The sequence below is a fragment of the Oryzias latipes genome, chromosome 22 (assembly GCF_053564925.1).
Source record: "Oryzias latipes strain Hd-rR chromosome 22, Olatipes_Hd-rR_3.1".
Lineage (NCBI taxonomy): Eukaryota > Metazoa > Chordata > Actinopteri > Beloniformes > Adrianichthyidae > Oryzias > Oryzias latipes.
The window spans coordinates 13,941,020-13,964,340 of NC_136258.1; the positions used below are offsets into that span (position 1 = coordinate 13,941,020).

Here is a 23,321-nt window from a genome sequence, read left to right on the forward strand (position 1 = left end):
TGCTCAGTCACCGGGACCTGTCAGTCTTTCTCAAAAGCCTCTTTATGGAGCATTTCCTGCTTCTTTCCATGGACACGTTTTGTTGGAGTCAACCGCGTAGGTAATCCACCAAATCAGCCGTGCTCGACTTTGAAGCTGCTGTGATGCAAATACTTCAGCCACTTTTTGCTGTGGATGTTCCACTAATTTGATTTATGTGAATGTGAGGAGAAAAATCAGCCCTTAGATTTTCACAATGAAAGTCAAGATTAATGAGCTTCAATCTCACCCGGCTGCCAGATGATCTTGCGAGTCTGTGAGAGTGTTTTCATTTTGTTGTCAGTTATGACACATTGGAGCTTTCACTGGCTTTAGGATGAGTTCTTTGCAGGTAAAAGCAAACACGCTGGATCCCACCCATGGAGCAGCTGTCACTGAATCAGCTCTTCCTTGGCAGTCAGGTTCTCCAGGAGTTAATGGAATAGGAAGGGGAGGAGGACTGACTTGTCTGCGGCACAACCTCTTCTGTTAGATGTGGTGCTTTTTCAGGAAGACCTCCTTCTCTAAGGCTTGCCATTTTCCACCCCCCATTTTTTTATTCCCGCCCTTATACCTCTCCCACTGTCTGGCCCCTCTTTCTTCCCTGGGCCCTCTCTTCCCTCTGTCCAGGGCCTTTTTGGATGCCAAGGGGAACAGCAAGCAGCAACATGCGCGCTTGCGTCAACAGGCTTTCATTAATGCCGACTCAGAAACAAAGAAGACATACATAAACGCACAATCATAAAGTTGCCAAAGGGGTTTTTATCTCATCAATATTGTCACTGCTCTGTGGTCCACGGCAGTGCTGCTTGAAAATCCCCACCACCCCTAAAAAAGGAAGCATAAAAAACCCAAAGCTTTCACATTAGATTTACATACACATTTTTAAATATATGAAGCTAGATTTATTAATAAGCTGGCTTTAGGTAAAGATAAATGAAATAAAGTCAACATTTGGGTTGTGGAGGTTTTTATGGTTCACTCATAAGGGTTTAGGAAAAAAATATAGATTGTTTTTTTTTTTTAAGTTTTTACTGCCTGATTTGGCACCTTGCAATTAAAAATTGTTTTGAAAAACTCAAATTCTTTAAAAAAGATTATTGACTGGAAAAATGACTCCAAAATTCTGCATATTTTATTTGAACTTTTAAGTAATAATAATTGAAAAATTTTATTTTCCCCTTTTTGCTAAGAGTGTTTTAAAGCTTTTCTGCACATGAGGATATTAAGTCCACATCAACAGGTATTTTTTCTCTCCTAGAGAAAACATTGCTCCTGAAGTGTGCAAAATACTTCCAAGCACTTTCTTTCTTCCCATCACTTATCTAATCGCATGAACTGTATTTGCATAATACCTGCCTGCTGGTTAGTTTGGCACACCTAAAACGAAAACTGCAGCTGCCTCACACACCCATATTTGACCAATTATCTGTGTGATCACCGCAGACTGGGGCTTTCACAAGAAGGGTCTTAAAGAAACAGGAGCTAAAATAAAACGTGCGTTGATTTGGGATAAAATGCTTTTGAGTAATTCATTTATCTTGATTAATTGCAACACCTTGCAGTCCAGTGTTTCTCCAGCTTAATTACATAAGTGCATCAAGCCTATTCCTGTGCATGCAAGGTTTTAATGTAATCTGAATAAAAGACTTTATTGTGTTTTTGTCGTGTTTTAAATTAGCTTTTTGGTATCTTTTTACATTTTTCAGTTTATCTTGTTGATGTACACATACAATTTTTTTAATCTAATGTTTTTAATCTCAAGTTGGGTTTTAATACTTCTTAATTTTCAACTTAACGTGTAAAAAACAAAAAGTAGAATCCAAAAAACAAAATTTAAAACAATGTTAAATTGTTCTTTTTTTTGTCTTTTATTTATTTATTTCTAATTATTTGTTTAAAAAAAGATTCTGTTGAGACGTTTGCATTGTATTGTTTATTGAATCTTCTAATAAGAACATGCTGGAGCTTCCATGCAGGGGTTTAGCTCTGATATCTCCAGTATATTTCACATTTCATAGAAGCAGCCACAGTTTCTCTCATCTGGTTTTCTCTCGTCATGGCTCTCCGCCTCTCTGTTCTTTGTCTCCTTTCGGCGGCTGCTGCTGCTGCGCTGCTGATGGAAGGGATTGTCTAGTTTTATTAATATGACAGGTGAGCCTGCCCAGCTGCTACCTGAGTGTGTGTGTCTGTTTGTGCATGAGGCAAAAAGAAGCAGCTGTCTCATGCACGCAAAGCACACACGGTCTCACGTGAATGCAGGCATTAGTGGGACATGCAGACTCTTATTTTATCACTCTAATGCAATCTGCAGGATGCAATAATGTCAAGTAGATCAACAAACTGGTGGGAGGAAACCACTGGTCGCACACTTCTTTCCTTTATTATTATTTTTTTTGTCATTATTGCCTTCATATTACCACTTTGTTTACTTCCTGGACTGTGAGTCACCCGTGTAATTTCAAATACCCCTCGGAGACGGCTGCAACATCCCTGCTCTTGCATGTACACTTTATGGTTTTACTCATATGGTAAGGTTCAATACATCTGTATTGACTCAGGTAATTGAACACAAGGGACGCAGGCTGTATTCATAAAAGAGACAGAGAGGCATTTCTAGAATGGAGGGTTATTAGAGCAGAAGCTCAAGCAGTTTGATGGACATGGTCTTTGCTTTAAGAGGCGACACAGGCTCTGTCTGCCATTGACTGCAGTTCAGGCATGACAATGGCAGGACAGAGGTCCTCCATCCAAGCAGATTATATTCAGTCACTCTATTACCTGCATTGGTTACCTTTGTCCTAAAAGCTCTGTGTGGGAAATGAATGCAATTAGTCCTGCATGTGTTTCTTTTTTTAAACCTTAATGCGTTCTTAACATATATATTTAACCACCTGCCGTCCCTTTTTCTTTTTGACATTAGAGAATTATTAACTGTCGGATTATTAGGATTAGCTGAAAAATCCTTAAGAAAAAAACACGTATATTTTGCACGAAAAAAAGATGCACTTACATATTAACACATATAAACTGTTAAACACAGGAGTGATGTTTCATTATCATTCCTTGAGGAGTCAACAGTCTGGCTGGAGAATGGACAGAGATAGTGCCGGCCCACTTAGTTAACAGTGTCTACGGACAGAGACGACCTGCACTGACCCGTGACCACCAGGACAGGCCGCTGGGTAATCTGTCAGCTCCACCACGTTTTTTGTTTTTTTTCGCTCCTCTCTAGAGAAAGAATTGTCTCGTCTTTTTCTTTAACATTCATTAGTTCAGCGGTGACAAATGCTGCATAATAAGGTTATGAAGAAATGAGTGAGTAATATTTTTTGCCACATCAAAGAACAGACATGAAGAGGGTTTCTATATGGCAAAGCTTTGAAAGGAGGGTAACTCCATCTGTCTTGAGCAACAACTCCACAAAAGCTGCAGGTAAAGATGGCAAAAAAAAAAGTCCCCTCCCCACAAGGAAGTCATTACTCATGAACTGCTTTTTCCAAAGAGTGGCATATTACGTGTTTCTAGGTGTGGACCTGTCAAAAGACAAGAGGTTAATGCACTGCATTTCTGCTTAAAGCACACTTTGCTCTTTTCAGATTTTACTATTGTGCATGGCAAGATCAAACGGGCCCTTTCAATGTGTTTCTGTGTTCTGCCAGCTTTCATGTCCTACCTCATTACTGGAAAACTTTTCTTTGACTGAACCGAGGTCTGAGCGGAGTCTGGTCAGACAATGGGGCAGGACGACTTTCCTCGTAATACAAAGAGGAGAAAACAAAGATGTGGTCTTAAATCCCCCTCGAAATGCCAACCCCCCCCACACACACACACACACATTTCACTGTGGCCGACAGGTTTGTGGGTTACAGTAAGACTCAAAGTGAAGATTTGTAACTCCTCTGATCAAACTCAGCTCACGAGCGCAGACGCCTGTGTCTCTGTAGGGAACCAGCAGAAGAACAGGGATGATGTTAGCTTCTCTTGAAAGCATATTTCAACCCCTTCTAATACAGCGAGGGAAAAGGATTGAAAGTGGTTCCGCTCAACTTTCAAATTTTTATACAAAAAGAATGAAAATATTCAGGAATGTCTTAATTAAAAATATGTTGGTAGAAGATAACATTTTAATTAAGACAACACATTTTTCCAAAAAAATAATTTATTCATGCAATTTTGACACAGTTTCAATATTTTCTTTCCAGTTCCAACAATTTGCAAACATTTCATGCCAGAACACCAATTTTTTTTTTTTATCGTTTTTGGGGCGAACAGAGCAAACAGACCACTGAGTGAATCCTTGAGTACATACTACTGTCTGACTCTCAGAATTGGGCCACAAAAGTAAAAAAAAAAACATACGTGCCTCTGCAACCTTTCCTTCATTTCTCTAAAAAAGTAAAATTGAAAACCTTAAATTATGAGCCCACTCCCAACTCTTTTTCCTGGATCTGCATGTCTCATTTTTACAATTCAATTTTCTATTCATTTGATTTAATTGTTTGTCTTGTAACATTTGATCTTTTTAGTAATAACTGTTTATAATCCCAGATAATTAAGGACGGTTATTGTTAGTATAATTTATTATACATAATAAAATAAAGAACTGCTCTTATCAATACTTGACTCAAACAAAAATATTTATGGTAATTCTAACAGCACTGTTGGTGAATTTTCCACTGTGATCCTTTTTTCTTTCTTTGCAGAATGCGACCAATAAGTGAAAAGCTTTTGTTCCGATTATCACGTGCCGTTCATTTGTCTCCCAGCCGGAAAGTCCTGTTAAGATAACGCCATCCCATCATCTGATCGTCTTATCACACTTTAATAGTAAAGCATTCCCCTCCCAATTATTCCGATGAGAAGGCTAAGTGCTCTTGATTTTTACCTGATTTTAATTTGTGAAGAATTCTATATTGCTTAAACTTCACTTTTTATTTAAGATCTCTTTGGCCCACTGAGGTGCACTGCTCGTATCCTTGAGACCCATTTAATTTCTTATGGCCTCTTCTCAAGTGCAAACGTGTGCGATCCTTATGCAGCGTTTGACACCAGGGTCAGCAGAATTGCCCCGCTTGAACTAAAAGACATTTAGTTTGGTTTGGAAAGGGAAAACCCGAACACCATTAATTTGTTTGCTCTCCCACTAGTCATGACCGCAGCAAATGCCATCACCCCAAAGAAGTGGTCGCCCGTCCTCACTTTTATTTGTTTGTTTCTTTAGAGGGTGTGAGAAGTTGTGGAGCGGACATTTCACTTGTGCAGGGGTTTGAAACTGGGGTGGAGGTGGTGGTGGTAGTTGGGGGGGGGTGTTAGAGACTATCCAGAAGGACGGCTTTGCAGGGAGAAAGCTATAGGGAGCTAGCAAACAAGTTAGCTGGTGACAGAGCCGAGGGGGTGGAGGTGGTGCTGGTGCTGGGAGGGGTGGGGATTCATTTAGCCAGGCATAGCTGCTCTTGTTTGTGGTTGTCCCTGACAGCGTCGGCAATGCTGCTCCAAAGCACCTGTGTTTGCTCACTAGCTTTCCCCCAATCTGCTCGAAAAATGCTGTGAGCATGTCACATGGTGGCCAGATAGCCTGGGCACCATGGGAATACAAAAGCCGGGGCTTTTAGAACAGTTAATCATTAATAGAGGCCTCTCTTTTGTTCCCATTCAGCCCCATGCTGACAGAGGCTTTGATATTACATATGGCAGACAGGTTAGACGCAGATATAGCCAAGTGCAGTGACAGGAGAGAGCTTTCAGGATGCATCGTGCTCGGTGATTAAGGACAGCAGCCGTGGAAATGTCCTTCACAAAGGCCACGTGCATCTGCAGAAGAAAGAACATGCAGGTCAGCTTTACATTACAATGCATTTAGTGTTTTCACCTAATAGCAATTTGATGGAAATGGGGTGAAAAGTGAAGTACCATTCAAGGTCTTACATTTTAAATTTCATCTCTTGGCAAAAAAAAATTGAGGGTGAAGTCTAAAGGCCCACTTCACAATTAATCAGGATTCCCTAAAGTTAGTTTGTTCTGCGTCTAGAGCTGTCAAGAGAAGTCCAGGATTCATTGCAAGATTGTGAATGTAGGCTTCAGAATACAAATGCTTGAACTTGCTTCCACAGAGCACAGCCAAATCTATCTGAAGGGGAGATTAGATTTGCACAGACCTCTTTCATATAAAGCACAGAAGGGGTCAGAGATACACTCTTATCTTCCATTTACCTCAGCATGCCAATGGGTCTTTATTGAAAGTTAGTCTCAAACCAACCCTCCCCTCGCCCCCCCAGTGCTAATAATACTGTATGGGACTTGGAGAGGATAGTGGGACCACAAACATTTACGGCTCAAAATGCAGCACAAGTGCAGGCAAGTGGCCACTCAATGCTGGATGCTTGGTGTGCTGAGAGTCAATCATTAACGCAGCACTTTTAGTGATAACTGCTCTCTCCGTCTGAGTACAAGTCAAAAGATAAATGAAGGTTGTGTTTCAGGGAATGAAGTAAGGCTCCAACTTACTAACATGGGTCCTTTAGCAAACATACCAGCCCACACAAAGGCTTCTTTTGAGATGTTTGGAGTCAATTTTAATGTCTCACCGAAACAATATGTCACCAAACTGGCCAACGATGGGGAAATTACCTATGTTTGTGCCAACACTAGATTCATGAGGACTTCCTGATTTCTGGAATTTTACCTCTCAACATGGTGATTCTGTTTTTTTGTTTTATACATCCTGTTCTTTTCCTGTTGGCTTTCTGATTTTTCTTTCCAAAAAAAAAAAGAAAAACGAATTTACAATAAAAACTGCCAAAAGCCCATTTTAAAAGACGTAGCCTTTACTTTTCATTCCATTCCAAAGTGATGCCACGGCTTAAGTAGAACATAAATATCCTTTTTGTCATGTGTGAGAGCCGTGCAGACATAAATCTTTCCCTGCCTTCCATGTAGCCCAACCTTTCTACAGTGTGTTTATTTGCTAACCCTGGTCACCAGTGATAAGGGCCACCAATGTTTCTACCTGTACAGTCTCTCAACAGATCTGTTTCTAACAGCACAAATGAACTATGCATAAGAAGAAAAAGCCTCCCCTTTATCAGCTATAAGGAAATAAATTAGGTTGACCAGAGCCAAACGATGGGTTTAACAAGTGTGTGTTTCAAACAAAAGTTCCTGTTTCAGGAGGGAAGGGGCACAGGTGATTGATGGCTTGGCAAACATAGTTGACATACCTGGGCAATGCCATGGGCCGGTCACAACCCAGAACTGAGAGGGACATTGTTTGAGTTTTCAAGTGTGTGTGTGTGTGAGTGCATCAGCGTGGCTCCTCCGAAGCTATCCTTCTTCCCTCTGAGGCTTCCTCTTCTTCTTCTTCTCCTCCATCCGGGCCGTGGGGATCACTTCAGTCAGCAAAGCCCTGTTTGGCAGAGACACAGCCCCCATATAAATCCCATCCTCCTATTTATTTGATGTGCAGTTCTACTAGGACGCTTTCGATCCACCCTCAGGGAGCCCGCATCTCAAAACACTCAAATAGTCTGGGTGTACAGATAAGCGCAAGGCTGGAATTATACTCCCAAATTCCCAAATCCTTGTAGAGCGTTGGTACATTCGACTTTAAAACATAGAAAGGAAGCATCAGCTCTAGAACAATGTCACTGCTTTTTATGCCATTTAATGTGATGAATTAATACATAAATGTTAAAATTTACGAAGGAAAAAAAAAATTCTGGAGCAGTTTCAGAGCTTTAGGAGATGGGTCAGTGCAGCCTGATAGGTGAGTGGTAGACCTTTATGGAGAACACCCAAGAATGTTTAGTTAGCTCTCCTGTCACAATCAGGCGTTTATGTCAAAGGGTGTTGACATTCACACTGGGGGTCTTCCTTAACACCCAGTTTGTAAATGAAATAAAAATGCTATTTGATTTAAATAAATTAAAAAATTACACACATTTATTTTAGTTCACATAACTTAATTTATTTTAAACCCTCTATTTTTTTATCCCTGATTACAGAGAGATTTTAGTTTTATATCGCAACTGTACGACACAGTATTCAGTATTTATTTATTTTTCCTTTTTTTTATTTTAACTTATTTATATGTCTTTTTGTTGCTACAAAATAATTTTAAACTAAGCTAAAAATCTGTAAAATAAAAAAAAACTTTTTTTTTAAACAGGCACGTCACTGGGTCAGCACAGCGCAGACACAGCATCAGTTTAAACTTGTCCAGTTCTCAAAGGATATACACTCCAATTGGCAAACAGTAAATCTTATCCACACTAGGTCACAACAACCAGTTTTTAGTGGTTGTGATAACCCAGAACAAGATTAACGCAGTCTGACCCATAACTGGGCAAATTAGCAACCACTGTATTTTTAAATTCCCAAACAAAAATGTACACTCAGCCATCCAAAAAAACCACATGCTGTACATATGTGAATCACAAAAAAATGTCATGTACATTTATACTTTATTTTTAATTTATGAAATGTTGCACATGTACAAATAGTTACCTGTGTTCACTTCTGCATGCTTTTACTACATTAATGCAAATTCATTCTACAAGTCCATATGCTGTTAATTTTCAAATTAAAAGATTTATATAAGTTTAATGAACACATTTATATTAAAAAAATTTTGTTTGACTTATATTAATTTTCTTTCTTTTTTTAATTACTGAGAACATCTCTATTAATCTAATCTCATAAATCTCTAACAGTACTTTGTATCACGCAAATACATTTAAAACAGCAAACAGCGCATCATTCTTTTTGTTTAATTATAATGCATTTGCAATGAGTTACAATTATAGTTATAATTTAGTATGAGTTATATAAGTTATATGAGTATACGTTATAATTACATTATATTTAGCAATTTTATTGGTGATGGCAAAAATAAAAGAACTCTCCAAATTTTGTAGTTATATTTCTGCAAATATTTTTTACTTCCATTTTAAATATATGCTTTAGTGAAATATGGTGCTGTTAATTTGTTTTCAGTCTTCATTTTAACAAAGTTTTTATTCTCTTTTCATCATTTCTTTTTAATTAATAATAAATTCCAGCTTTATTAAAGTTTTTTCAATTACTTTTTACCTTTATAAAAATGCATAACTATATATGTTATTAGAAATATATGTATTAATAGTTTAAAAAGGTTCATAATAGGAGTATTTTGTTTTTGTCTGGTTGTCTATCGGCCTTCGGGTCTGCCTGTTTGTCTGTCCACATGGCCACCCACCGAGAGATCTGAGGCTGGAAGTGAGTGTTTCTAGCCCCATCCTGCCGGCTCCACGCTGACCTCCAGGTGACAAAGCATCTAACCTGTTAAAGTGCCCGAACATCCAATTACCTTGTTTCACATCACCTTCACGTTTGGCATCTGAACCACACACCACAAAGCTCATGAAGAGGTGGAGGGGTGGCACCCCCAACGCTATTCGAGTTAATTGGAGGAGTGTTGTAAGTTTCCTATGACTCACGCGGCTTTTTTCTCCACCCATGAATGCTGGAAGATTGTAGTTAACTTTAGAAACAAACTCCTCTCAACTCATAAATTACACGGCGACGGACAGCCTTAAGCGGTGTTGAAATGCCTCGAACAGAGCTTTATTTCAGCGCTGCTGGAGCGTGAAGCTGAGAGAACCACCCCACAAGGAGCCCAGCTCTCACAAGAACACATAAGACAGCTATTTATCTTGCCGTACCTGAGGTCTGACATGCTGGCAAAGCGCTGTTAGCTGCACCAGTGGTGGATGTGAAAACAAGCACTCACTGTTTCACAATGATGTTTTCGCTTTAAGTTATTGCTTCCGCAACAGGTCGTCCCTTTTTTTCTATTATCAGAGTCTTCACCAATAGTGTGGTCTTAAATTTAAAATTTCTGTCCCAAATAAAAGGGTTTTCCTTCCTGGGGCCTGTCTTGGCACAGCTACTGGCACTTTGAAACCTGATCTGATGGATTAAGGGCTTAGCCATTAGAATAAACCATTGTGAAGTCATCAGGGGTTGTGTTTTACCTCTGGTGTAAAAAAGAAAAAGAAAGGTCTTCATACAGTGTCTGTAAACATAAAAAGCCTTTTGTTACCGAATAATATGACTTTCGTTAAAAGCATTAAAACGCTAAAGAAAAGGCAGACACGGAGCATTCATTTCATACAAACGTGACAGTAAAAACAGCCTGTGAACATCTTTTTTTCAAAGGGCTGCCGCACAACATCATATTGTGTTGAAAATCATGCTCAGTCTGACCACCCAGGGGGTCCTGACACCACAACCTTTTCCGAGGGGGATGGGCCTCTGTGTGTGTTTGTATTTCGGCAAGTGTCTGCTCACATGCATGAATACGCTCCTTCGTCTTATGCGTATTGATCTCCCTTTGCTTCCCGCTTTTCCTTTTTTTTTTGTCCTTTTCTTTGTTTGTGAATTTCTGATTCATTTACTGTTGTTATTTTATTCCCGGCAGGCTTTGACGTTGAGGCAAACTCTTCACATCTCCCGCCACGAGTGGACATTTAGCAGTAAAATGGTCAATGTAAATGCAAACACAAGCCGACACACCGTAATAAAAGAGCACGCTAGATCATACGCCCAGTCAAAATCTCTACTCTTTGTTGTAGTTGCCATCAACTGAACTTGAAAAAAAAAATCTACAGGCGCATATATTTGTTAAGAAAAACTACTAAGACCTAATTTTATACTATATCATTTCTTTAGATGCACTTGAACTGCTCTAACTATCCAAGTATCATTTTAACACGCCGCTCTTGACTTGTGCTTCCCTCTCCAAGATGAGGAGCGGGGTCAGTCCTTATCCCCTCTGCCCAGCAACAACCATCCTTTTGATGCTAAAGTCAGAACGACTGAGACACTAAATGGTACACATGTTGAGGTGAACATTGATACAAGTGAGATAACCTATTGAGTTAGACACCAGCGTCATAGTGGGCAGAATGTGGACAGATAAATGACTATACAGTATAATGCACAATGGGAATTAAAAGTATAGGGCAGCTGGGCTCTTATCTGGCCAGAGAAGAAGAAGCCCAGCAACAAAGGGAGGCCTACGACTAAGAGGCTTGATGCATGGGAAAGCCATGGGCCGGCCATTGTGGCTGCCCTTCTGCTGAGCAAATAGTCCAAACTGTTCATTCCCCATCTCCCATTCTCTCGCCGGTACATTGTTTGTGTCCTTGCATTTCATTCTGACTGGGGAAGATTGCTCTCAGGGCCAGTGAGCAAACAGTCCAGAAAAGAGCCAGCTATCTCCTGCCGTTCCCAAGAGAACTAGCATTTTTATTTCAGCTCCAAGCTGTCAAAGGATTGGAGAGTTTATGTCAGGATCCTGAATTAATTGCTTTAAGCCTTGGGGCTGACGCCGGTGTTTTTATCACCAAATGTTCAGTAAAATGTTTCCTAGCAAATTATGCAGCACCCCCTTCACCATCTCCTTTCTGAGTCTCTAAACATTTGGCATTGGATACATACAGGATGGGTTTCGGCAACACAAATGACGCGTTTAGTCGTTGTGACAGCACAATGGCGTGAATGGTGATGGGGTATATCACGGCTGTCGTGGATTTGGTGGAATGAAGGCAAACAGCTAACTTTTGTGTGTAAATGCTTTCTTTCCTCCAATGATTGTCAGTGCACGAGCCAAGCTTGGCATGGAGATGAGCGAGCTTACAGATGCCTCAATAAACTATAGATATTCCGACATTTGGTGGACCAAGCTTTAAAGCCTCTAAACTGTCCCCTAACCTGCCAAACTGACTTCATAGCCCACTCTTGTGCTCGAATTATCCTCGTTTAAACGATTGCCTAATGATTGTAGATTTTAAATCACACACGAGGAGCAGGAAAAGTCATGGAAGGCCTACAAACCATGTTTTGAACCCAGCTCTGTATGGCAACAATCCCTCATCCTACATGAAAAGTCCCGCCCACTTTAGCTTTTTTTTTTTCTTGCTTATTTCTGTTCCTTTAAAACTCTTCTGGAAACAACGTCAGTCAAGGTTGTAACGATTGGTCTAAAGTTAACCCCTTTAATAATCAATGTACTATTAAATACAAGACTTCACTTAATTTAGCATCACCTAAAATGGAAAAAAAAATATGTTTTCATATAATTGGAAATAAAGTCCAGCATGAAGCGGTTAAATAACATTGATAGAAGAATTGTTGGTTCTCATTATAAATGTAAAAATAATTACCACAGCAAAGCTAACATTAAAAAAAATAACTATAAACTCAAACTCCAAATATTTTGGATATATATATATATATGTCTCAATATAATAGGGATGCTGTTAAACTAAATCAATTTGTTATTCCATTAATCTAGTGGTAGTTTTGTTGTTTTTTGTATAATTAAGCTGTTGCTAATGATATTTTTCATGTGTCCATCCAAAAAAAGGAATTTTGTCAGTGTTTACTTCTTTATTTCTGCTTCCCTCCTTCAAATGTCATTCTAATTTGTAGGTTTTTAAATATTATTTTAGTTGCACATATTTTTCTTTATTTTTTCATAACTAGAAAGGGAAGCCCAGCAGTTTCTTCTTTTTGTTTTTTGAGTTGCACATGATTGATTGAACTGAAAGCCACAGTCACCTCAAAGAAGTCACATAGCCAAGATATTTGCATCCAAAAAGCCAAATGTAACTGCACTAGGTGTTATATAATTTGTTTAAGCAAGCTTCCAAAACAAACTACCTGTCATCCACTCTCTAAAAAAGAAAACCAAGATTGGCATCTCAAACTTAGAATAGAATTGAATCCCCAGAACGTGTACCCTCCCTCTAACGGAATGATTTACTTATGAAGAGAAGTGTCAAAAATATTTGCATCGTTGTGAGAACGCAGTTCTCTGTGATGACCTCGAATGGTCGGGTGGTTGTAGCGCGTCAGCACCCACAGCAAATGTTACTCCGACAATCAAGATGTTCATCTTTCTATTGCTGGGCACTTCAAGATAAGAGCGTCCCAGCTCTGACCAATAAATCTACCCGTTGACTCTGTAATCTGAAAGGATATGAGGTGACAAACATGGCAATGTTTCTGTCAGCGCCATCCCGGTGAGGGTTAAATAGTGTGTATCAGGGGACTACTCTGGAGTGGGGAAAACATGCAGGCCTCATCCTTCACTATAATCTGCTCAACAGCCCCATAGACACCTCCCAGCTTTCCTCAATTCTTCAATTGAGCATCCCTCTTTCCATTATAAAAAAATAACACCGCCATTTATACGGGATTAAATTGGGGATTAATTTGATTGAAGTCAGGGTATGGGAATTCATTAGCGGCCTGACAGTGGCACTATACAAGGAGGGAATTTAATTTGAATCCCCCAAGGGAAGAACTAGAAGACACCAAAGCCGTGCTGAAATAGAGCTCTAAAAGACAAGGGGGGATATTGTTCCACTCTTTAGACACCAGTAAAGTGGAACTTTATTGCTGTTGATGGGTTGTTATCAAATTGAGGCAGATAGAGCGTGCTGGGCTGCAAGAACGGGGTTATCTCCAGCTGTGGCCTCATTTTGTCTCCTCAGACTATAGGACCCAGATGAAGACGAGGAGATGAGGCAGGCTTTTCTCGCACAGATTTGGCCCTCTCTCATGTATGGGTATTAAAATGGGCGCATTATTTGAATGTCAGTGATTCTCATGAATGTTGAAATGGCACACCCATTTCTCGACAAGCAGTGCAGTGTAAGGCGACGGCATTAAATTCACCTCCAACTCAGATTACCGAATGTACCCCTGCAGAACATTGCTCTGCCATTCAGTAAATTGGACAAGTCCCACTGTAAGATATCCTATCAGAGTGCACATGTCTGCACAGGAGAACATATACAGGACAGAATATTCCGTAATTTGTTATTCCGAGGACACCGCTGAGGGCACACAGGCTTGTTTGCCTTTGCCGGGAGAGGAGATTGGATTGGGGGTTTAAATGAATCGCTGGCGCACCACGTTTATAGGTTTCATTAACTTTTAATGAGTTGGGTGTCCTTCGCTGTGATAGGCTGCCAGGGGTCTGCCTTCACTTCCTCAAACTACAGCTGAGGGGGAAATGAAGAACATGTCAGCTTCCACGTTCAGCCCAGCTGCCGTTGGAAATGATTTCGGAAAAAGGGATGAGATTTGCCGTTCTTTGGGAAAAATTGGAGTTATCAGCTCTCGAGGGGAATATAGAAACTGTGGCAGATCAGTCACAGTCAAGCAGCCATTCACTCCTAGCTGGCATATCAGTTTATGGTGGCTTTGCCAGTAAGGTTTGATCTCAAAGAAGGCCATGACACCTCCTGGGAAATGCCTGTGTAATTTTCAAGAAGGGCTGGAAGCATTAGTGCGTGCATGAACTCAAAAGCAGCCAACTCCATCAATCCCTAACTTCATATTTAGAGCAATTGTAATCTCCATCCAATTTAATATTTTTCTGCCTGGTTGATCACACTCTTTTATCTTGCATTGAGGGTGTTTTTACTATTTATTCTTCTCGAACGGATAATCTCCCCCTGCAGAGTTGGGCCTCACCTCACTGTTTCTGTGAAACCAAAGCATTCACACAGTTTTATCTGTCTCCCTTTTTCTTTTTCTTTTTTCTTTTGATCAACACCAAACGTTTTTCTTAAAAGGTTCATGAAAAGAACCACAGCTTTGATTTTCAAAAATAGTTAATGTTGTGAATTGATAAGGCCAGGACTTTTCCTCTTCCATTTGCATGATGAAGATAAACACTGACCATCCATCCACTTCCAACAAAATAAAAGCAGCAGGGCCATGAGAGGCACCCTGTCCGGATGTGAATAGACTGCCTTTAGGTCATTGCACGTCCCACCAGCTGTTGCCTCACAAAATTCAATTGCCATTGTTGATGGATCTTTTTCCCCCCTGTCTCTCTATTCCTATGTCTTTCTCCTTTTTTTTAAGTGAAAGAGTCCTGACCTGGAATTTCACAGATCCATGTCAGAAGAGTCTGAACACATCACAGTTAGCATCTGCATTCTCACCCTGTCCATCCAGCCTCCTCTCAGTCTTTCTTGTGGTTTGTCTTTCTCTTCTTCCCATAAACCTCCTCTTCATCATCGCAACACATCAACAAATTTACACTTTTATCATAAATGTGACAAAAAGTTCAGAGTATTATTGTTATGGATTTGAGGAGGTGCAAAACTATTTTTGGCTGAAATTCTCACTTTGCATAAACAAAAAAAGGCCTTTAAAATGAAAAGGGGAAGTGTCACAGTTTTATCAGTGACTCAGACAGCCTCTTTGTCTCTGAAACACTTCTTTCATTTTTGTCTTAAATATTCTAGGAATAAAAGTGCATCTAAAGTGAAAAAATATGTTTTGGGATTCCATTTAAAAGTAGATTTTTGCGGAATAAATGTCTTGCAGAAAAAAAACTTTTTGCTTAAAAATGATAATATTTAGTAAATATTTTTTATTTACTTTAGAAAGTAAATAAAATAATTTACTATTATATTAATTATAACAATTTGCCATATTGTGTTACTATTAAAATCAGATGAAAGTGTTTGAAATAAAATTTTAAAATCTGTTTTTTTTTCAAAATTAGAACATTTATGAAGTAATTTTCTGTATTAGGAGCACATTTTTTTACATGCAGTATGCTTCTATGCCAACTACACTCCTAAATAATCAAATAAATACGTCAATAAAACCTTTATTGGTCTCAAAATTGGGTTTTTTAGGCCTAGATATAATATTTTTTGAATTTTTGCGTTTTTTTCATTATATATGTTTTATTTTACAATTTTTGTTTGAAAAAGTATATTATTCATTTCATTATATTAATATTATTTAATTTTAATATTAGATCATTTTGGTGAACGCGTGGAAAAACGGGGACGTGGGGCTGCGGGGGGAGGACGGCCGGCACGGCGGATCGTCCCACCGGAATGGGCCGCCTGCTGAGAAACCATGGGTGGTTTGAGTTCTGACTTTGTGGTCTCTTTAATATACTGAGGGACGACAGTTTGCCTTGCTAAGATATGGGATTAGGAGTATTTCTACTGAAAGAGGAGTTAAGTCGGGCTAGTGTGGACGGTCCCTCCCCTGCAAAAGGCTGAGACAGAATTACAGCTTGTTGGACCGGTGTCCCGCCGTCACCATGGAGACTGATCTACTTGGGTGTTCCAGTCCACGGGCTGCAGCGCGGAGCATAAAGGTGCGGCAGGACCCTGAAAAACTCTGGAAAATGGGCTGCTCCTGATTGGAACTATTACCCTTGAGGGGCTGATCAATATCTGAATCGAAGAATTCGCTTTCTCATGCAAGAATCGATTATTAAGGCCTTTATACATTAAATTATCAGGTTGATCTACATGTTTCCCGCCTTCATTTATTAACATTATCAAAATATGTGTCACATATTCTCTTCTATCGAAATGAAGTGATAAAATGCCTATTTTTCCGCCGTGGAGTCTGTAGCGCAGACGCCCATGGGTGGATGCCGTTCGGCTTATGTCTTATCCTGAGTCATTTTCAAAGCGAGGCCCGAGCTCGCCAGGGAATTACAATGTCTGATTTAAAAGTCTGCAATGGTTATTAAAAGGTATTAAAAAAGAGAGATAAATTACATTAGCTTATTTTTTAACACTTGAATTAAAAAAGGAAACATTTTTATGTAGATCTAAAAGCGATTCTTGATGTAACAAATTCTTTAATTTAAAAAATTGATTTTTGTCGGCCTTGAAATGATGACGCATTGTGTTAAAAAATAAAAAATAAATCTAATTTTCGGGCCTCTAATAGAGATATACTCAAAATCCGACTATGGAAAATGCAGAGAGATCCGGGGATTATCGTTGAAAAATGGATCAACAAGCATCTTTTTATTTGGTTGCTATTTCAACAGAATCTTTAGATGACATCTTCAGGACAGAACACCCCCGCGTAATGTCGGAATATCGGGATGGTGCAATGCTGTGGCCTCGGCGCGTGTTTGACCGCCAGGATGGCTACCTTTGAACCGGCAAAGATCCAGGAGGCCATTCCCTCCCCCGGAGTGCGCTGAAGGGGGTTCAACCGGGTTATCCCACCCTGAGATATCAAATTGGTGTGAGGGGGGGGGGCTAAATTATGTTTTAAAGAGCCCTTCGAGCACTTAAACGGTTTTTGTATTAATTTCTCCTCAACTTTGCTAATATTATTATTATTATTATTATTATTATTATTATTATTATTATTATTATTATTATTATTATTGCAATAATATCTGAAATATACACTTTTTTGCATAAATCAAAATTATTTTTTACATGAAAATGTTCTTGTTTGCGAATCGGTAAAAAAAAAAAGCTGCGCTGATTTGGGCGCGTGCTCAGACAGCCGCGGGGTCGGTTCTGTTAAGCTTTCATGCCTCCATGACATCTGTGCTGCAACATGATATCAATCAGCCGCACACTGCAAAAAATATCCAATAACAAGAGGCGCATCATCAGTCCCGGATCAAGAGGCGGTTATTCTTTCTTTTTGCAAAAACAAGTCCATCTCTAGTTTTTATTGTTATTATAAGTAAAATGATATATTCTTTTATGTCTTCGTTTAAGTTAAAATATTCATGTGGTAACCCTATTGTAACTTTCTTTCTTTTTTTTTTACATCTTCATCAGTTATTTCTTGTTGTACTTTTTGCAGTGCAGAAGCGCATCCCCTCGCAAGAGCTCCAACTATTCCTCCAGCTTATAACCTGCAGATCCTCAGCTTTGCACCACCCTGTCTCCAAATCCAACACTCCTTGTTTCCCATGACTTTAGGATCCCATCCTCTGCTCCCCCTCCTTCTAGTCGAGCCCGAAAATTACCCCGGACCCTCAAGAGTTCACGAATAAAAAAAAGTTTTTAAAAGAAATATAGCATTTTGGTGGATATAATAAAAGCGTCATACCTGTGCAAAATAGCTGCTGCATGTCGTTGGCAAAGCCACAGAGGAGCCCATTGTAGAAGCTCGCCTTCTGCCTTCTGCAAAGAGCTTCAGACATCACGGCATTTATTTGAGCTCAAACTCTGTCACTGTTGACTTTAGCACAAAGCAAAGATTTCACTGCCCTGCTAGTTAAAAAAAAAGATTATTTTACAGAGATATCGATCAGTGTACTATAAAAAAAATCAGCTCAGCATTATATGTCTAAAATGAATAGAACGAAATTTAATGTCTGTGTAAATTGACAGAGCTGCTGCGTCCTATTCAAAGTTTACACTTGTGCAATTTGGTTTGTGTGTGTACACTTCCTATATGTGGGCATAGCCTCCACTCAATTGTTTACTGGCTTTGTTTATTCGCAGATCACGCTGTTTAAAGTACGATCTAAAAGAGGGTCTGGAGAATGAACGCACACTAGGGCCCCGTGCGTTCAGAAGTCGACGGGGCCATTGTGTGGTTATAGGCTGCGGAGATGTCCCCCGTCCACGCACCGTCCCCGGCCTTGGATTTGAGCTTCCAGCAGGGAAGGGAAGGCAGCAGGAGGGCTCTCTGGATTCATGGACAAGCCTATCTTATCTAACTAGAGGGGAGGGCCCGACTACTTTGAAAATAGGGAGCAGACAATGGAAGCCCAGATTGTGGGGAGAGAAGTTAGAGCATCACATTCAGGCGGCCCTTTTTTCCAGAATCAGCCCCCTTTTTCTCCTGCGCCACGGGAGGCTGTTTTTATGGGACAATGACTCTTAATCTCATTCAGTGATCTAAACTTTGCATGCGCGTTCACGTGCGCGCGCCTGGGACTCGTGTAAAGAAAAAAGGGAAGAGACAGATGCGGGGGGAAATGAGTGACATGGATGCTGCTTGACTGACACCTACGTATACTCTGTGTGGGGGAATTTAAATCAGAGATTAAACGAGCGTTAAATCTCATAATCGGACTTTCATAAATATTTCTATATTGGTAAATTTGCCTGCATGTGCGCGCGCAAACAGTCTAATAGACTAATGTGTGACTTTAAAAAAATTCCTGTCCTGTTTATAACAATTTTTGTTGAGATTTTACCAAAAATATTCAAAATTTTATAAAACAGTGTGTAAGCAAATGCTGATTTTTGACTCCCACACCCCTCCATCAATATATCCATTTGCGTTTGGGATTAATGAGCATATATTTGTTTTGTTTGCATTTCCTGTGAGACAAATTGAGAGCATTGTACCCGGTTTTATGAAGCAAATCTATTAATCCGCTGTGGAAAGTATGCGCCTTTATTGGAGCATCACGTGGGTGAGAATATGTTTGTTTTTTTATTGAATAAAAAAAGACACAAACATGCTAAACTCCTTGTGTTTTTGACAGGTTATTTGTGATATTTCATGATCGATTTAATTGCCCAATAATTTATTCTTGGTCACATTTATATTTTGTGTGTTTATTTAATAGAAAAATTAGGAATACAGTTTGAATAAACGTTGTTACTGTTTGTACTTTATGCAAATTGAACGCCTAAATTCCAGTTTCCGTCTTATATAGCTTGGAAAACAGGGATTTCAACTCCTTTTTGCACAATTGTGATAATGTTAAAAATAATAATTTAAACACCGACATGTTCAGAAAGCAAAACAATAACACTTTAATATAGATTCTATTCTTGTCACTACAAGAATACACATATACAGACCATAAATAGGAAATACACAAATGACTGAACAGATCTGGCAAAGAATTCAAACTGGTTTCTGTGTCCACTTATGCAAACGTGAATATCTTACAGCAGTTTTTGTGTCTTTGGGGTCCATCTTTGAAGCGCAACACTTTATTCTCCTTACAGTCTAACAAGCTCAACAACTAAAACGGTGAGAAAGGTCAAAAATATCTCAAATACATATAGTACACAAAGTCTATATTTTTTTGTTTTTGTTTTTTACAAATGTACAAACTGGAATGGGGGTGGGGGGCAGTCTGCATACAGGGAGCCTACGAGGAGTTCATGATTGGCCTGGAATAGACCCCTTGGTAGTAGGATGTGTCGGGTATAGATGCAGAATCCAGGCCGGCTTTACCCGCCATGGAGCCCATGGAAAGCGCTCCGGTCATGGGGGAGCCATATCCAGAGTAGTGCATCACCTGCTCGTAAGTCTTAAGGTCCATTTTATGGTGCTGTTGCTCCGATGACATGAGATTATTAATAGAGAAGGGGTGGTTGAAGGAGTAGTGGTGCTCCGGCTTGAGGTGGGCTTCGTGCGCCAGGACCGAGTGATGCTGAGACATGAGGTGCTGCCCCTGCGACACCGGGGAGGGCGCGGTGTGCTCCGGGCTCAGGGCCTGGCTCCCCTTCATGTCCGACAGGGACCTTTTGTGCTCGCCGGAGGAGGAGTTAGAGTGCGGGGACTCGTTGCCGTTGCAGCTGTCCGAGCTGCTGTTGGCAGAGCCGCCGTCTCCACCCTTGCGGCCGGGCTCCTTCATGGACATCTTCTTCTCGCATTTGAAGCGCTTTTGCCTCCTCAAGTAGCAGCCGTTCTCAAACATGTTGCCGGAGTCCGGGTGAAGAGTCCAAAAGGAGCCCTTTCCGGGTTTATCCGGCGACCTGGGGACTTTGAGGAAACAGTCGTTGAATGACAAAGAGTGGCGGATTGAGTTCTGCCAGCGCTGCTGGTTTTGTCGGTAAAAGGGGAAGAGGTCCATTATCCACTGGTAGATCTCGGCCAGCGTCAGCATCTTACTGGGTGACTGCTGGATGGCCATGGTGATGAGAGAAATGTAGGAGTACGGAGGTTTGGCGTGCGTGTAGCTCCGCCGGTACGTCTTTGGATCTCGGGACCTGTTGATGTTCGACTGTCCGTAAATGGGGCTCATGGCGTTCATGTTGGTGTAGGATGTCAGGGCGTTCATAGACCCAGGCTGTCCGGTCATAGGACTCATGCTGGGGCTCAGGGCTGTGCTCATAGCCGTCATGCCTGCTCCCATCCCGTTCATGGCTCCGGTGCCTGGTGACATGCCGGTCATGGAGGGGCTCATGCCCGTGTTGACGTATGACATGTTCATGGAGTTGGCCGTCATGTTTGCGGTGGTGCTCATGCCGGACATGCTCATGTAGGTGTTCATAGAGTTCATTCCCAGGCCGGTGTTCATGTTTCCAACAGAGGTGTAACACTGTCAGTGAAGGGGGGAAGAAATGTTCATGAAATTTGGCATCATACAAAAAAATGAATATTCAATAACACACAATTACGGGTATGTTAATTTCACTGCGTAAAACTCAATTACTACTAACATTTTTATATGGAAAAAAATCAATGAAACTAACACATAAGCTGAAAATTTCCATCAAAAAATACAAGGCAAATCCCCCACATTTTCTAAATGAATTAAAAAATGATTTAAATTTGTTTTTTAATAATAAATCTGAGGGGAAAGTTTCTACGTCGCATATCCGTCAACTTTGTTAGGTTAGCGCGCTGCGAGGAGATGGGGGAGGATTTGGAGGCGCCTCAAGTCAATATTTGATCACAAAGTTAATATTATCTCAGGGCTAATATTGAGTTGTATTAAATGGGATCGGCTTTAGACCGAAAAAAATATATATATTTATATTTAAGGTACCCACCTCGGGCTCTCCATAGTATGTGCTCCAGTCGGTGTGTTCGTGTCCTTCCATTTTAACTGCTCCAAGCATCATGGAGGACTTGAACGAAGCGTCTCCCAGCAGAGGAAAAGCCAAAAAGTCTTTCTAACAGCAAGTGACTGGGGACCACTGAGGGTTTTTGGGTGGTCGGCGTGTCCGTTTGTCGAGGGCTGGCGCATGTGTGTCGCGCACAGACAGCCGCGACGCGTCTGTCAGTGAGCGGAGTTCAAATGACGCTCCGTGCTGCTCGTTAACGCTGTGATATAGCTCTGTGCGCCAGGCAAGCCTCCAATCCCTACTTCTACGCCTTGGGCCCTATTTGAATAATCTCCTCGCACCTAGGCGTGAGACTCCTCAGGCTCCCCCTCTCATCCCCCCCAACCCCAATTGTACACCTGCGCTGAGTGAAAAGAACAGTTTCATATGAAAAGCTTCATTTAAAACTAATCTTATTGTAAGGGGGAAATAAAAGGGAAAGGAATGTCGTGCGCTTTCAGAGTTCCTTTTACGCACGGAGTTTTTCTCATTCAGCAATGCTAAAATCATAACCTTTTGATACCTTCAAGGAATTTTGGTCTTAACTGTTAAATATTTTAAAGTAGAACCACAAAATACGAAAATCAATTCATTTATGAGACTGTTTTTACATGATTCTTTTGCGCAAAACACAAGAATAGGTCCTTGTTGTGTATCAGGTTATACTAAAAAAACAGTACCTTTTACGGAATATGTCAATTTTTTGACAATTTTTTTTCAAGGATGTTAAAGAACTAAAAGCTGCAACGAGTTCACATATGTGCACGTGCGCACAACACAGCTGTGATTTAAAACGGCCTTTAATCATTAAGCTAAAAAAAAACAGGTAAAGCTCGTTTATTTTGCAGCAGCTCTTTACTTATAGTCACATTCGAATTTGAAACACAACAATGCCTTTTTATTTCTCAGAAAAAATCATAAAACAATAAAAATGAAGGTGATTTTTTTTACAGAGAACGCTCGTTTTTTTAGTGTTTGGTGCGTTTCTCGACCTGCATGAGTGAATTAAAATATTTCCAAATGTTTTCATTGATGGTAAATAAACCAGACGCAGCGCCAGAGCGCCCTCTCTCGGTTATTTCTTCAAATGTTAAATCTTCAAATTCTGTAAACTGAAAAAATCAGATTTGTTTAAATTATGTGCACTTAGCACATTTTTATTTTTACTCCAATTCAGTAAAAATAATAAAGTCGATATCCATTGTGATGTAACATGTAATTCATTATTCGTTAAATTTACAGAATTTTTGCAGTTCACTCCATCCTTCCTAAAATAGTAGCAACTGTTTCTGTGAGGAGCTTTTTAAGTAGTGGAGGTAAATATATGTGTCAGCTTTTCTTCTAAAAGGGAGTCCAGGGGCTGCAGTGTTAACCTGATTCCCGGAGCCCTTACTGTATTTGTATGAAACAAACATCAAGGTGAGGCTGCCGAGCGCCGTCAGCCACGTGTCGGTGGTTGTACATCTATTTGACTGCATATTTACGCAAGAGCAAAACTATCAGGATAGAGCCCCATTAGTAAAGGCGAGTAAACCTGTGGTGTTGACGAGGGACTAACACAGTCTGCTTAACTTGGAAATTAGATCATGAGAAAAAGGCTGTGTGTTTGAGGATTTGGGATTGCACCGGCGCACGGCTGAAGTCGGGCTGGGATGCGCTTTTTTCTCAACTTGAACATTTGTTTGTATAAAAATGTTTACC

General features: G+C 40.3%; 1 protein-coding gene and 1 long non-coding RNA gene across 2 annotated transcripts; both read right to left on the reverse strand.

The window, feature by feature from the left end:
* Positions 1 to 4,162: 4,162 nt before the first annotated feature.
* On the reverse strand, positions 4,163 to 18,156 carry LOC144989205 (uncharacterized). The gene is made up of 3 exons (XR_013653353.1): positions 17,926 to 18,156; positions 7,239 to 7,423; positions 4,163 to 5,832 (listed from the first exon to the last, which is right to left on the reverse strand). It is a non-coding gene; the product is annotated as an uncharacterized LOC144989205 (long non-coding RNA).
* Positions 18,157 to 19,688: 1,532 nt separating this feature from the next.
* On the reverse strand, positions 19,689 to 21,806 carry foxa2 (forkhead box A2). Its single transcript, NM_001104692.1, is given in 2 exon segments — positions 19,689 to 21,112; positions 21,567 to 21,806. Coding segments are annotated over 2 exon segments (1,248 nt in total). The 5' UTR covers positions 21,639 to 21,806; the 3' UTR covers positions 19,689 to 19,936.
* Between the last annotated feature and the right edge of the window lie 1,515 nt (positions 21,807 to 23,321).